Here is a 14,427-nt window from a genome sequence, read left to right on the forward strand (position 1 = left end):
TGGCCAATTTGGTGCCCTGACTACTGTATTAACTCCTTCATATATTATTTATAATCACAACTCTCCACTGGGACACTACCTACCCCTTTCTTGCTTGAGGCAGACACTGGTCATCTGTGAACTGTAACATATCTAGCCCTTCCTGGCATGTTCTTGATCTTATTTTCTTCAGTTTATTCTAAGCATGTGGGCTGGAGCGATAGCACAGCAGTAGGGGTTTGCCTTGCATGCAGCCGGCCCGGCAGAGCCGGGTTCGATTCCTCCACCCCTCTTGGAGAGCCCGGCAAGCTACCGAGAGTATTTCGCCTGCATGGCAAAGCCTGACAAACTACCCGTGACGTATTCAATATGCCAAAAACAGTAACAACAAGTCTCACGATGGAGACGTTACTGGGCCCACTCGAGCAAATCGATGAATAACGGGAGTACTGTGACCATGACTGTGACCGTGTATTCTAAGCATGTAAATGCTAAAGTCTTTCTTTCAGGCTGTATCATGAAATGATGAAATGGAATTAAGTATTTTTTTGGATAGCTTTTAATGCAGTTTCTTGTCATGTATACACCTTTAGGTAAAAAGGGTTTCCAGAGAATTAAGGAGTTGAATAATTTTCTCATGTTGTGTTGAGGGTGATTTTCACAGAATACAGAAGGTGTCAGATGGTACTGACTCCAGTCCTTGATGCCTCCATCCTGGGTAATGCCCACAACCCTTCAGTAACCTGAATATTATGTTCAATATTAGAGATGGACTGTCATCCAAGGATGATATGAAGGCCTTGGCTACTCTCGGTCATCTGCTTGTCCTTCCAGATTCAACTTCCCCTGGGATTCTTCCTAACTTCTTCCCCATTGGCCCTCTCCCTGCCATCAATGTGAATTCCACTTCTTTTGTGCTCCCACGGCTCTGTTTGTTTCTTTCATGCTATGTTTAACACCCCACTTCCATGTAATCATCAGGGATTGTGACATTCTGCTCACTAGTTCCAGGCACCATTTATTTATTTATTTAGGCACTATTTATTTGTTTGGCTTATCTGACCCTTCCAGAGGGCAGCAGTTTTTTCATTGGTAAGGATGGCATTTTTATCTCTGTGGCCTTTGGTCCTAGTATGTGTCTAACAAGTGACTACTGTTATCTGCATGCTTATGGATAACAAATAATAATAATACAGTAAGTGCATTTCTAGATGCCAATCTGGGTTCGATTCCTCCGCCTCTCTTGGAGAGTCTGGCAAGCTACCGAGAGTATTTCTGCCTGCACAGCAAAGCCTGGCAAGCTACCCGTGACATATTCGATATGTCAAACACAGTAACAACAAGTCTCACAATGAAGACGTTACTGAGCCTACGCTAACAAATTGATGAACAACTGGAGGAGAATATAGTGCAGTGCAATGCAAAAATAAGTTTATGAATTTAAGAAATCACTCAAAAATATCTCGGTATTTTAAACATTGGATGAACAAAATCCTCTGGCATTGACCAGATTTAAGAACTAAGCTAAGGGTGATTTTTAAAAAAATTATCTTCTTTGAAGTATGGTTACATTTAGATAGAGTGAGTAAGTGTAATTCTTTAGTTAGTAAACTTTGGAAAATTTGAATAAAATCTTTCAGAAATGTGAAAATTTCTAGCTGACTACATATTGAATCATGGAAGATCCAATGGCCATAGGAACTCTAAAGTACTAATTTTATTTTTAATAATATTGCTTATTGCTTCCTTAAATTGTGCCTACATTTCTGCTTTCCTTTTTTTCTTTTTTAAATTTTTGGGTCATTCTTGGTAGTGCTTAGGTGCTACTCCTGATTCTGTGCTCAGGACAGAGATCACTCCTGGCAAGGTCATATGTGGTGCCAGGGAATTAAATTGAGGTCAGTTGCATGAAACACAAGTGCCATAACCCCTGTAATATCTCCTCATCCTATTTCTTCTTTTTCCCTCCTTCTACTCTTCCTCTTTTTCTCTTCTCTCTTCCTCCCTCATTTTTTACTTCTCTTCTTCCTGCATTTCTCTCTTTGGCGTTTCAATTGCAGCAACTTATTTTAGAGACAGTCCCCTACTATTAATTATCACAAAACCCCAATTTTAACCTTTCCACTCCCTCCCAGCCTTCATTGCTCTCCTGTTCTCATTCATCGATTGCCTCGAGCAGGCCCCAGTAACATCTCTTTCATCCTAGCCCTGAGATTATATTCAAGGCTCTTTAGGAGAATGAGACCCATCATTGTTACTGGTATTTGGCATATTTGGTACGCCACAGGGAGTTTGCCAGACTCTGTCCTGTGGGCAGGCTACATTCGATAGCCTGCAAGTTTGTCCAAAGTAGGAACGAGATCATAAGATGTCATCAAAAGATGTCCTGATAAGATTCTGGGAGCTGGATTTTATAGTCTCTGAGTCTTGGCCGCTGATGGGATTACACGGCGCCAGGGGGCCAGGTGGTGGGTGTGACCCCCGCCCACTAGAATTTGGAGGATCTGGGTGGAGGATGCTCAACTCCAATCCGAGTAGGCTTGGAGATCTCGGCCCTGGAACCCGCGTGGCTTTGTCCCTCTGCCAGTACCTTCATGTGTGCGGAGAGTAGTCTCGGCATGGTGGTGGCTCCAGGACCTCCAGGACCAGCCACCACCATCCTGTTCTCATAGGTCATATTATTATGGCTCCTCCAGTCTATTGAAATGCTGATAATGAATGAGTACATGGGGATGAACACACACACACACACACACACGTACACACATGCACACACACACATAAAAACACAGCAACCCTTTTATATCTATCGTCCAGCAGTTGAATTGACAATTAAAATTTTTGCTAAGATTTACAATAGACATCTTTGCAAAATTCTGCAGGAATTCAGAAGAGAAGGGAGTGCCCAATCATCAAGGGAACTCAGTAGGTTTGCAGAGCTAGCATTAAGGGGACAGAGTAAACATTTCACAGGTGATAAAGGGGAGCCACCACATTCTAGGTACAGGATCAGTGTGTGCAGATGGCCCTGGTTTTCAGAAGAACTTTGGGGAATTGGAAATGGTGAGTAGGTGACTGATAGGTCATATTCGATTGGATTGGATTTGGTATCTCAGGCACTTCAAACTTGTCTCATAGACCAGGGCTTCTTAAACATTTTCCTCTTGGGTGACTTCTTTTCAGCCAAAAATGTGATACATGTAAGTGTTGCCAAAAACTCTTTGTATTTAGCATGCACTTAATTTTAAGTTAATTTGTGATCATGGCACATTCAGGAGCATATCATTGTAAAAATTTCCACAATTCGTACTCATTTGTGGAGTATAAAATAACATAGCATGAGACCGACATCCAAGAACAGTAGACACAAGGGCCAGGAAGATTGCTCCATAGTTGGAATCCTGCCTCAGGAGCTTAGAAGGCAGCTGGAATAAAGAAGGGATCACTAAGACAATGATGGTAGGAGGGATCGGTCGGGATGGGAGATGTGTGCTAAAGTAGATAAAGGACCAGAAGTGTTGCCTCTCAGTATCTGTATTGCAAACCATAATGCCCCAAAGTAGAGACAGAGTATGGCAGAAATTGTCTGCGGAGGAGGCAGGGGGAGGGTGGGAAAGGAAGGGAATACTGGGAAAATCGTTATTGGGTAACCTGCACTTGTAGAGGGATGGGTGTTTGAACATTGTATGACTGTAACTCAAACATGAAAGCTTATAACTGTATCTCATGGGATTCAATTGAAAAAAAAAGAAAGAAAAGAACAGAAAACAAAAGAAAATTTCCACAACTCTATCACCATCATTTCAGAAACTAGATTAGTAATTGAAACATTAAACATAATCTCTTTGATTCCTTTGTCTTTTCTTGTTCCAGATACACATCAGGAAAGTGTTGCTTAAACAGTAAGATGGATTATCTGCTTTGGGCAGTATTCTTATAAATTCCTTCCATTATGTAACAAAGAACAGACTGTTCTATAGAATACTATTCTGCTGGGGACATAAAGCACAGAGGAAATTTACTCCTAGTCTGCCAGAAAAGACTACACCCATGCTACAGAAATAGAATATTCAAATCTTACTAGGTTTCCTAAACTAGCAGAATTGTCACATACTTGATTCTGGTTTGTACTCAAAGGGGCTTATGTTCTTCATACTATCTTCCCTTCATAATTGCATACAAGTAGTCTTTAGCCTAAATTAATTATAAAGACAATAATCTTCAAAAGACCATCCACTGTTTTCCCTTCGTTCAGAAAAAGTTCACGGACTTAATTTTTGTTACAGGGATATGCTAAAGTTTTGAATGGACTTATAAAGCTGGGTCTTATAAACAGAGATTCATTTCCTGCCCTCCACCCTGGGGCCAAACTGCTTACCTGGGTAAGTGACTCTAGAATCAGAAGTTGTCTGCTGTTTTTATTGAATAGTGTATTCAGGTGGGAACTTTCGCTGGGGCAGCTAAACAATTTTTGTGGCTTATTCTGTGCTTTGACTTCTATCACCAGATCACTTCTTGAACCCTGGACAGAGATGAGTGTGTTTCTCCAAGGAGCTCTGAGCTCCTCCTGCCTTACCCAAGAATAGGAGTTAAGCTTAGACTGTATGAAACTGATAACTCAGTAATGTTTCTGGATCCCCTTTCCCCAGATCTTATCAGTTCTTTTATTTGGACTTTTATAATCCTGACAGATTTGAGTGTCCAGTTTATGCTCAAATCTGTCCTAAGAGTCTCAAATTAGAAAGTACTTTGGAGGCTTGGAACTGAAAATAAATTATCACTTCAACAGCCAGAAGTTAACTTGTTACTGCCTGGTCATCCAACTTAAACTAATGTGTGCACATTCCAATAGAAATACCAGGAATTTGTCACAAGAAGAATGGAATCTATATTGTGAAACCCGATAACTCTCTCAAAGATATATTAGTATTTTTGCTAGCCACATACTTTACATCCAATCTTTTGTATTTAAGTGCTTCATTTTACCTCACACAATTTTACCTTTATTCAGGGCAAATAAATACCTATGGAATTTTCTAAGGTTAGAGCATATGGACAGGAACAAATTCTTGCAGACATTCTTCGGTGTTGTATTTGTTGGGGACACTCTTGGGGAATGCTTGAGAGATCATGGTTAGGAATTGAAGTTCAGGCCTCTCACATGCAGAGAATGTGCCCACTCCATTGAGCTAAGACTCTGGTACACTCTTTGTTTTTTAATATAAAAATATATTGTAAGAATGGGCTGGAGCGATTGCACAGCAGTAGGGCGTTTGCCTTGCTCACAGCAGTCCCAGCCGAGCTGGGTTCAATTCCTCCGCCCCTCTTGGAGAGCCCAGCAAGCTACCTAGATTATCTCGCCCACACGGCAAAGCTTGGCAAGCTACCCATGACATGTTCAATATGCCAAACACAGTAACAAAAAGTCTCATGATGGAGACGTTACTGGGCCCACTCAAGCAAATCGATGAATAACGGGAGGACCGTGACCATGATTGTAAGGATTATAAATATATTATGCTTTGTGGGCCACATGGTCTCTATCAGAGCTGCTTGGTTCTGCCCTGAGTGATACATAAACAAGCATAGCTGAGTTCCAACAAAAATTTAAAAACCAGATGATGAGGTGAATTTGGCCTGTAATCAGCTTGTTGATTCCTAATATAGAGTACAACTTTTCCCCTGGGATCTTGGGGAAAAAAAATTCTTTAGAAAGTAGAAAAATCTATGACCACTGTTTAAGTGTTCTGCCTGTGAGACTTTATTTTCCACAAGGTATTTCTCAATCTTAAACCTACAAAAGAACTCTGGTTGCTAGTAGCAACCGAGCAATGAGCCCCTTTCACTTTATCCTGACAAAATGGACTGCTTGGAGGGTGAGGGAAATGGGTGAAAGAATACTGGAGAAGATGCCCAAAGGCAGGAAATGTGATGGTAAATATATTATATCTTTGGTTTGGTTTGATATTGAATTATTGTTATGATCCATTTTATTGTTGAAACATGACTGTGAACTTCCTGAAAATGTGTATATGCATGTCTTACAACTTAGTGTCATAATAATTTAGAATTTAACACTTGAAATGTATTTGAAGCCCAATGTCTAAATAGGATGATTACCCAATTTATTTTTTATTGTACTGGGAACTTAGACTTTTACCCTTATTTTTCCTACCAGAAAGAACTCCTATGTGACTTAGTTGGGATTTCCCCCTCCTCCAATTATGAAGTGCTTAAAGAGGCAGTCCTGAAGAAGTTAGGAGGAGATAAAACCCAGCTGGAAGCAACTGAACAGTAAGCAGTTCCCAGTCAATTCAGAACCAATAATGAATTTAAGTCAGGTGGCCAAGCTAGATCTAAACATTTTACTTTTTCTTTTATTATTTGCTGTTCTGGTTTTACTTTGCTGTAGAAAATTTACTGTGTATGATAAAAACATAAGTATGAATTAAATGACAAAGAACTTAGGAAATATTTATTTTGAGACTTTACTACTCAGTTCCTAAGAAAACTTAATTTTTGTTTCCCCAGAGGAAATTCTCACAGTTTTCCTCCAATCGTTAAAAAAATTAATTCCCATTGTTATGGTATGTTTTTTTTTCTGTTGATATTGTTATTTACTAAAAAGGTAACCTGTAAGTTAATCTCATAAATATACTTGCAAAAGTAGGAACTCTGGCATGTCCGTTGTGTTCCGGCACTGCTTGGAGGAGTATGGGGATAGTTCTAAAGGTGAAAAAATTACTATTATTATTATTAGTTTAAAGCTGATAAGGACCCCATAACTTGGAATGTCATCCTGTGGTTCTTCCCTTCCAAGCTAAAATCTAAGGAGTGCTTTTTTTCCGAGTGGGCATAGGATTTGTGCTAATGCAACTATCTCTTGTGCTTCTCAGGTTGGGTTTACTTGGGGATGAACAAGTCCCTCAGGCAGAGTCCATCGTGGATGCACTCTCCAAGTATTTGGCTGCAAAGCTTTCCTATGGTAGGCCATGGGCTATTGACTAAATATCCCTGGAGAAGAATCAAAAGATGAAGTCAGCACAACTAGCTAATTGTATTGGGTGGCTGGAAACAAGAATGAGGGTGGGGAAATATGAAAATTAAAAAAAGCAGTTGGGCTATTTTTTCAGAAGGAATACCAATATAACTATTAAATATGAGAATGAACTTGGATAATATAAAAAAAGAAAATTATTGATTTGACTTTTGTTCTTAATGCCCTCTGGAAATGTTGGATGGAGAAATGTAGTCAGTAGTATAATTTCCTTGAGTTTTTCATATAAACTTGGGTTAAAAGGAGATATAAATAATCGCTCATGTCCATCTTTAATGGGAGGGCAAAAAGGAACAGGCACATAAGACACAGTCCTGGTGTGGAAATAACACTGACATTGCAAATGTCTGTTTACTTCAAGGCCCTGGAGAGAAAGATATGATCGTGATGAGAGACAGCTTTGGTATCAGACATCGTTCTGGGCATTTAGAAAATAAAATTATTGATCTTGTGGTTTACGGAGACGTCAGAGGCTTCTCGGCCATGGCTAAAACTGTGGGGTTACCCACAGCCATGGCAGCCAAGATGCTACTTGATGGTAAGTTTTTGCTTGGAGGATTGTCTCTACATTTGTCTTTATATTAGCTCTTAAATCATTCAGTTTGGGGGCAACAAACATTTACTATTGAGTTAACACTCTTGAGTATTCACTAAAGTATTCTATCAGAAGATTCAAGCCCTGTTTGACAAGGAGATCACCATGGGTTTTGGGCTTAGACTCGATCTCTGTCAACTCAGTCACAGGATCACTGAACCACAGGGTAGAGTGACGCTTGAGTCAGTATCTATAAACTAGGGTCCCCTTCTGTAAAGCAGGAATTGCTAATCACCTTAATTTAATTTGCATGTGACCGGCCCTGATTTGTCCCCAGCACCACATATGATCACCTAAGCAACACCAGGAATGATCCCTTAACACAGAGCCAGGAGCAATCCCTGAGTACTACTGTGTGTTGTGTTGCCCCGAAAGAATCAAAGGTTTCTACCATATAAAACAACTCTCAGGGAATAGCTTCCTTCTTTTGTGTTTTGTTCCTACTGGAGTTGGTAAAAGTGAAATAGAAGAGAAATTAATTTCCAAACATAAAAAATAGAATATGTTTTATGAATAATACTTATGCTATTATTATATTCAATAAATATTTTGAACTAAATTAGCTACCACTCTATCCTTAAGATGAGCTATACCTTTAATAGCATAAGCTCTAAATGTTACACTCCATTGGGCCCTGGGGTATAAAATATAAAATCATAAAATATAAAAATATAAAAACATATAAATGTGAAATAGTAAGAAAATAAAATTACAAAATATATTTACCTGCAAAACCAAATAAAAGGGTATAAAACCACCTCTTTAGTTTTTGAGAACATGATAGTTTTTTTAGGAAAGTATTTCAGTTTTCATTTTCTATATTTATAGTTCAGATTATAAACTTATTTTGTCTATGATGAAATAACTGAATTGACTTATTTATTTATTTTTGGTTTGGGGGCCTAAATTGAGGTGGTATTTAGGAGCTACTTCAAGCTCTGTGCTTGGGAGTCACCTCAGTGGAACTTCAGGGAATATATGGTACCAGGAATGGATCCTTGGTCTTCTTTCCACATACAAATCTATGCATTTAGCCCTTTCAGATATCTCCTGATCAGGACTGGTTTTAAACCATTCTGTTTCTGTTAAGTCTCTCTCTCTATCTCTCTCCTCTCTCTTTTAAATAAAAAGTATGATGAGAAAATAAAACAGAACAACTAGGTTTAGTTTACTTTCATACTGCCTGTTATCCTCTGATTGTTTTGACAATAGTTAATGCAGGTAAGAGGATGCATGCATTCTGACACAATCCCTAAATCCAGTCATGTTTCCAAACAAAATTGAGCCTTTTTTTTTTCTTACAAAGTTTAGATTAAGAAATAACAGGGGACATTTAAGCAATTTAAAAAATACCTAGGCTCTCAACAATTCATTTATTCTGTGTTTACTGTTATATATAGACTCTTTCTGAGAAAATTAAACTTTAACTATAATTTAAAAATAGATTACCAATTTACTTTCTTCCAGGTGAAATTCAAGCTAAAGGCCTGATAGGGCCCTTTGCAAAGGAGATCTATGGACCAATATTGGAGAGAATTAAAGCAGAAGGCATTATATACAACACATATAGTACAATCAAACAATAATTGAGATTTACATCTCATTTTTATTTTCCCAAACAACAATTCTGAATAATTGTGTCATAAACATGCTTATTAAGTTCCGTTTTAGTGTATGAAGCATGATTTTGATTAAATCAGTACAATGGTGGTTCTGAATATCTATTTTAATATGAAAATGTTTGAAACAGAGATGCCAGTAACTTCCAGAGAACTTTCATAATAATTCTACCATATATTTTCATATACATAAAAATCATACTGATTGTGCTATTGGTTAATTTATTATGCAAATTTTCATATAAGAATGTATTTTCCTATAATCAGATGAAATTTTATCTTTTTACTTACAAAAAATTTCTTCATGCAGCTATATTTTTGTATTTTTAAAATTGATTCCTTTAGATGCTTTTAGATTATTTGTCTGCAAATCTTTTTTGTGATACATTTTATGCTCTTTTGGTAAAAGTGTGATCTGTTTGTAAGTGTATTTCTATTGTTGTCTCTAGAGGTTGAGAAAGAGAGTAAGTAAGACTAAATCACAATATCAGTGATCAGCTCATTAGGCATAGCTAAAGCACTAAATAAATCCAATGTTTTTTTCATAATAAAAAACCCAAAATATTAGTTATAATGGAAAACTTTTTCAGTCTGATAAAGAACATGTATGAAAATCCCATAACTAGCATCATACCTGATGATGAATTACTGAAATATTTCTTCCTTAGATTAGAAACAAGGCAAGGATGTCTTCACTTTTCAGTTCTATTCAAATTGTACTGGGGAGGTTCTCTTCAGGGCATTTAAAAATAGTATGATCTATTTGTTGAAAATCCAAAGAAATATTCTAAAAATATTAGAATAATTGAATTCAGAAGTTATTGAATACAGAAAAATTATATAGTAGTGTATTATTTATATTTGCCAGTAAATAAAACAGTGGTTTGAAAAAAATATTTAAGTTTACAATAGCATGAAAAATAATAAAATAGGAATAAAATTGAGCAGTCAAAAATAGTCCTCAGATTTAAGGTCAGTTGATTTTTGGAAAAGGTGCTAAGAACATTCAATAGGGGCAAAACGTCTTCCACTGAACAATGATGGAACAACTAAATGCACATGCAAGTGGACGAAGTTGCATCCCTACCTCAGACCACGTATTAATTAACTCAAGAATGTACCAAAGTTCTAAATGTCATACTACATATAAGTTTTAGAAGAAAATGTAGGCATAAAATTTTATGACCTGCTGGTATTGGAATAATGCATGCATGAAACAGTATTTTAAGTTATGGTGTCTAATAAAAAGGAGGGGGACACAAAACATAAAAATGTTCAATAAAATAAAATTTTATGATTTTGGATTAAGCACATGAACAAAGGGAAAATATAAATTAACATCATCAAGATTTAAAATTGTTGTACTTCTAAGGACAACATTTAAAAATAAGTTGAAAGATAACATACAGGGGAGCCAAATTTTTGTAAATAATTTGTGTTGATTAGGTAGGAGTTTGTATTTAGATTATATAAAATAAGTTTAACTCAATAAAATAATAAATCCAGTGCTCGCTTTGGCAGCACACATACTAAAATAGGAATGAAAGAGAAAAAGATAAACTCAATTTATTTTATTTTTTAATTTTATTGAACCATGGTGAGAAAGTTACAAGTTTTCATGTTTGGGTTACAATCACACAATGCTCAAATACCCATCCCTCCACCAGTGCACATTCCCCACCACCAATCTCCCCAGTATACCCCCCCACCCTCCCCCTGCCTCCATGGCAGACAGTGTTCTCTATACTCTCTTTCTACTTTTGGGCATTATGGTTTGCAATACAGACACTGAAAAGTCATTATGTTTGGTCCATTATCTACTTTTGACACACATCTCCCATCCCGACTGATTTCTCCAGCCATCACTTTCTTAGTGATCCCTTCTCTATTCCAGCTGCCTTCACCCTTCCACTCATAAGGCAGGCTTCCAGCTATGGGGCATTCCCCCCGGCCCTTATATCTTCTATCCTTGGGTGTCAGCCTCATGTTTTGTTATTCTATACTCCACAAATGAGTGCAGTTTTTCTATGTCTGTTCCTCTCTTTCTCACTCATTTCACTTAGTATGATACTCTCCATGTCTATCCACTTATAAGCAAATGTCATGACTTCATCTCTCTTAACAGCTGCATATTATTCCATTGTGTAGAGGTACCAAAGTTTCTTTAACCAGTCATCTGTTCTAGGGCACTTGGGTTGTTTCCAGATTTTGGCTATTATGAACAGTGCTGCAATGAACATATAGGTAGAGATGTCATTTCTACTGTGCTTTTTTGAATCCTCGGGATATATTCCCAGAAGTGGTATTGCAGGGTCATATGGAAGCTCAATTCCTAGTTTTTGAAGGACTGTCCATATTGGATAAACCCAATTTAAAAACTAAACAAGGGCAACTGAGTCAACAGTTCTTCAAAGATGATATATAAGAAGTAAATCAGCACATAAAAAACGTTTATCATCATTATCATTATCAGGGAATTGCAGATGAAATATAAAGATGTGATTCTATTTCCTACCCTTCAGGAAAGTTGAAATAAAAAGTTAATAGCAAGGGCAGAACAGGTAATTTAAAAGACTGAGTGTACGCTTTGCATACAGGAGGCCTGGGTTCAATTTCTAGCAATGCATGGTTACAGGAGCACTAAACCAGGTGTGCTCTTCCCCCAAAAAACCCATCTCGCCCTCCACCCCCAATGTTGACAAGAATTGCTGACAATGTGAAGAAACTGGAATTATCATCAACAGTTGGGTGAATTGTAAAATGATAAAGCTGCTTGGGAAAACGGACCATTCCTTAAAAAGTTAAACATGACTCAAAAATTTATTATTAGGTATGTAACCAAGAGAAATGAAACACGCATTCATATAAAACTCTGTTCATTGAATATTTACAGCAAGCATTATTCACATAGCTAAAAGTCAGAATAATTAAAATGCTTGTCAACTAATGAATGAATAAGTGGAATGTTTCATTTCATACAATGGATTATTATTTGAAAACATAAAAGAGACAAAGGACTGATGTATGCTGCAACATGGATGAGCCTTGAAAAAGTTATACTAAGTGGAAGAAGCCAGACACAAAAGACCACGTATTGTGTTATTTCATTTGTATGAAATACTCAGAATAGGCAAATCTATATAGAAAGTATACTAGTGTTTGTTTGGAACTAGAAATGATTTGAAATTTCTTTGGGGGGTAATGTAAATGCTGTGGAATTCATTGTGACAATGGTATTACAACTGTGAACATGTTAAACATCACCGAATTGAATACTTTGAATCAATGAATTGTATGAGATGTGAATTATATTTCAAGTTGTTGTAAAACTGAGAAATTACAAATAAATGCATGTTTTATTTTTGTTCCTGAGAAATATATAAAAATGCATTTTTTCCTTTAGAGATATTAAACTAATACATAATTGATTTGGGGATGTTGCCTAGCACACAAAACTAATTCTGTCCTTGAAATAAGCAGGTATTTTGTGACCTTTGTATGCCAAGAGGTCACACCATCACACCTTTCAATATCTCTTGACTTTTCCAGATAACATCATTATTTGTGTTCTCCATTTTTTCTTGGTTAGACTCATTAGATACTAGAAGTTTCTCCTTTGAGACATAGTGTTGAGTTATACACATTGCTAAATTTTTTTTCTCTACAGAATGAGAATATCAGTAATTCACAGAACTGTTACACGGTTAATGAGAAAATGTAAGAGGAAAGCCTCACATTTAATAAACATTTTGGAAAGTTAGGATTCTTTTCTCTTTGTCAATAATATTTTTTCTGAAGTTCATACCAAAGTTAAGGAGACTATAGCTCTGAGTTTTTAAAAAATTAATTTTTGAATACTTTTGAAAACTCCTCAGAGATCCATACTGCTTTAAAAAGTCTAGAGATATTTTCTCCTTAATAATTTTACTTGTTGGGCTACCCAAATGGTGTTTCTGGGGCCATTCTTGGGAATTGTTAGCCATATGGGACAGCAGTTCAATGCTAGGGCCCAAGGAAGGAGAACTGCTTAGGCCCTGTGGTCCTGGGGACCAGCTAGACCACTCCAACACTGTCTGGGGGCCTCTAGGGCCATACTGAACTGTTTCTGGGGGAATTACCAGGGGCTGAAGATTAAACCATCATTGGACAAATGCATGGCATGCTCCCTAACCACTATACTATCCCTTTGCTCCCATAATGAGAATTTTGAAGAGATTGAACTGTGGGAAGGACCAGATAAATTATTTGGTAAGTTCTGCTTTTACAGGAAAGAAAATGAATCTTACAAGTTAAATGACTTGTAATCTCAGATTACAAGATTCAATATATGAAGTGTGAAAATACTTGATATGATTTGGTAAGAGCTCTGATTTATAAAACCTCTCTTAAAGTACATTATCACAACCATCACTAGCTAATATAATGTAGTTTTGAGAATCTGAGAGAAGTATTCCTTCCTTAAGACACTTATCTTTCTAAAAGTTGCTATAAAGTGTATAATTTATTAGAACACTATACTCCACTCCTTGATAAAAAAAAGTTTAAAATAAATGTACAAAATTCAAGTAGTCAACAAGTCCATTGTTTCTATGTGAGTAGCTCCTCTTTAGAGAAGTATACACATTACATGGTCAATAAAGTAGCTAATCTTTTCCGTGTATGTTTTAGAAATTAGTTTCCTTTACAATGGCTTATATATGTTGATGTTCACCATGGAACTGTGTTTACCTGACCTGAACTCCATTCCAAGTGTCCAACGAGAAAAGCTGTCTGACAGCCTAAAAGTAGTCACTCACAACTAATCGGATGGCTTCTGTTTTCCAATTTTGTTTTAATCCTAAAACTCATTCTTAATTTTTGTCCACTAGCAAGGATTGAAGCATTGAAGTCTACTTTGTGAGTTCATCAAAGTTTCATCCCTCTAGTTTGAGATATTGGTGTCATAAAATAGTTTCAGGTGTCTTCCAGTTTTGTGTTTGTTGACCATATATACCACATCAGTGGACAGCAAATTCATAAACCCTGGGAATCCCGCAACTAACCCAAGAGCCTGATGAGATTGCATTATACTGCTCTCATCTTTGTTTGATTGAAGATGATTCTGGACTCTTGCCAGGCACAAGCAAAGCAGTAGCCAGCACTTGACTTCAATAATCTGAGTTCATTTCTTCTGAGCC

At 36.9% G+C, this 14,427-nt stretch overlaps 1 protein-coding gene across 2 annotated transcripts in view; it reads left to right on the plus strand.

The window, feature by feature from the left end:
- AASS (aminoadipate-semialdehyde synthase) overlaps window positions 1-12,617 on the plus strand; it is a 63,784-nt gene extending 51,167 nt beyond the window's left edge. The window contains exons 20-24 of one of the 2 annotated variants that reach the window (XM_056118105.1): window positions 4,266-4,361; window positions 6,158-6,273; window positions 6,876-6,964; window positions 7,398-7,574; window positions 9,099-12,617. In XM_056118105.1, the coding sequence (XP_055974080.1) occupies window positions 4,266-4,361; window positions 6,158-6,273; window positions 6,876-6,964; window positions 7,398-7,574; window positions 9,099-9,217 (597 nt within the window). In that variant the 3' untranslated portion in view covers window positions 9,218-12,617. The other variant, XM_056118106.1, reaches the window with a different exon arrangement.
- The last annotated feature ends 1,810 nt before the right edge of the window (window positions 12,618-14,427 follow it).

The sequence above is a fragment of the Sorex fumeus genome, unplaced genomic scaffold, assembly GCF_029834395.1.
Source record: "Sorex fumeus unplaced genomic scaffold, SorFum_2.1 ptg000037l, whole genome shotgun sequence".
Lineage (NCBI taxonomy): Eukaryota > Metazoa > Chordata > Mammalia > Eulipotyphla > Soricidae > Sorex > Sorex fumeus.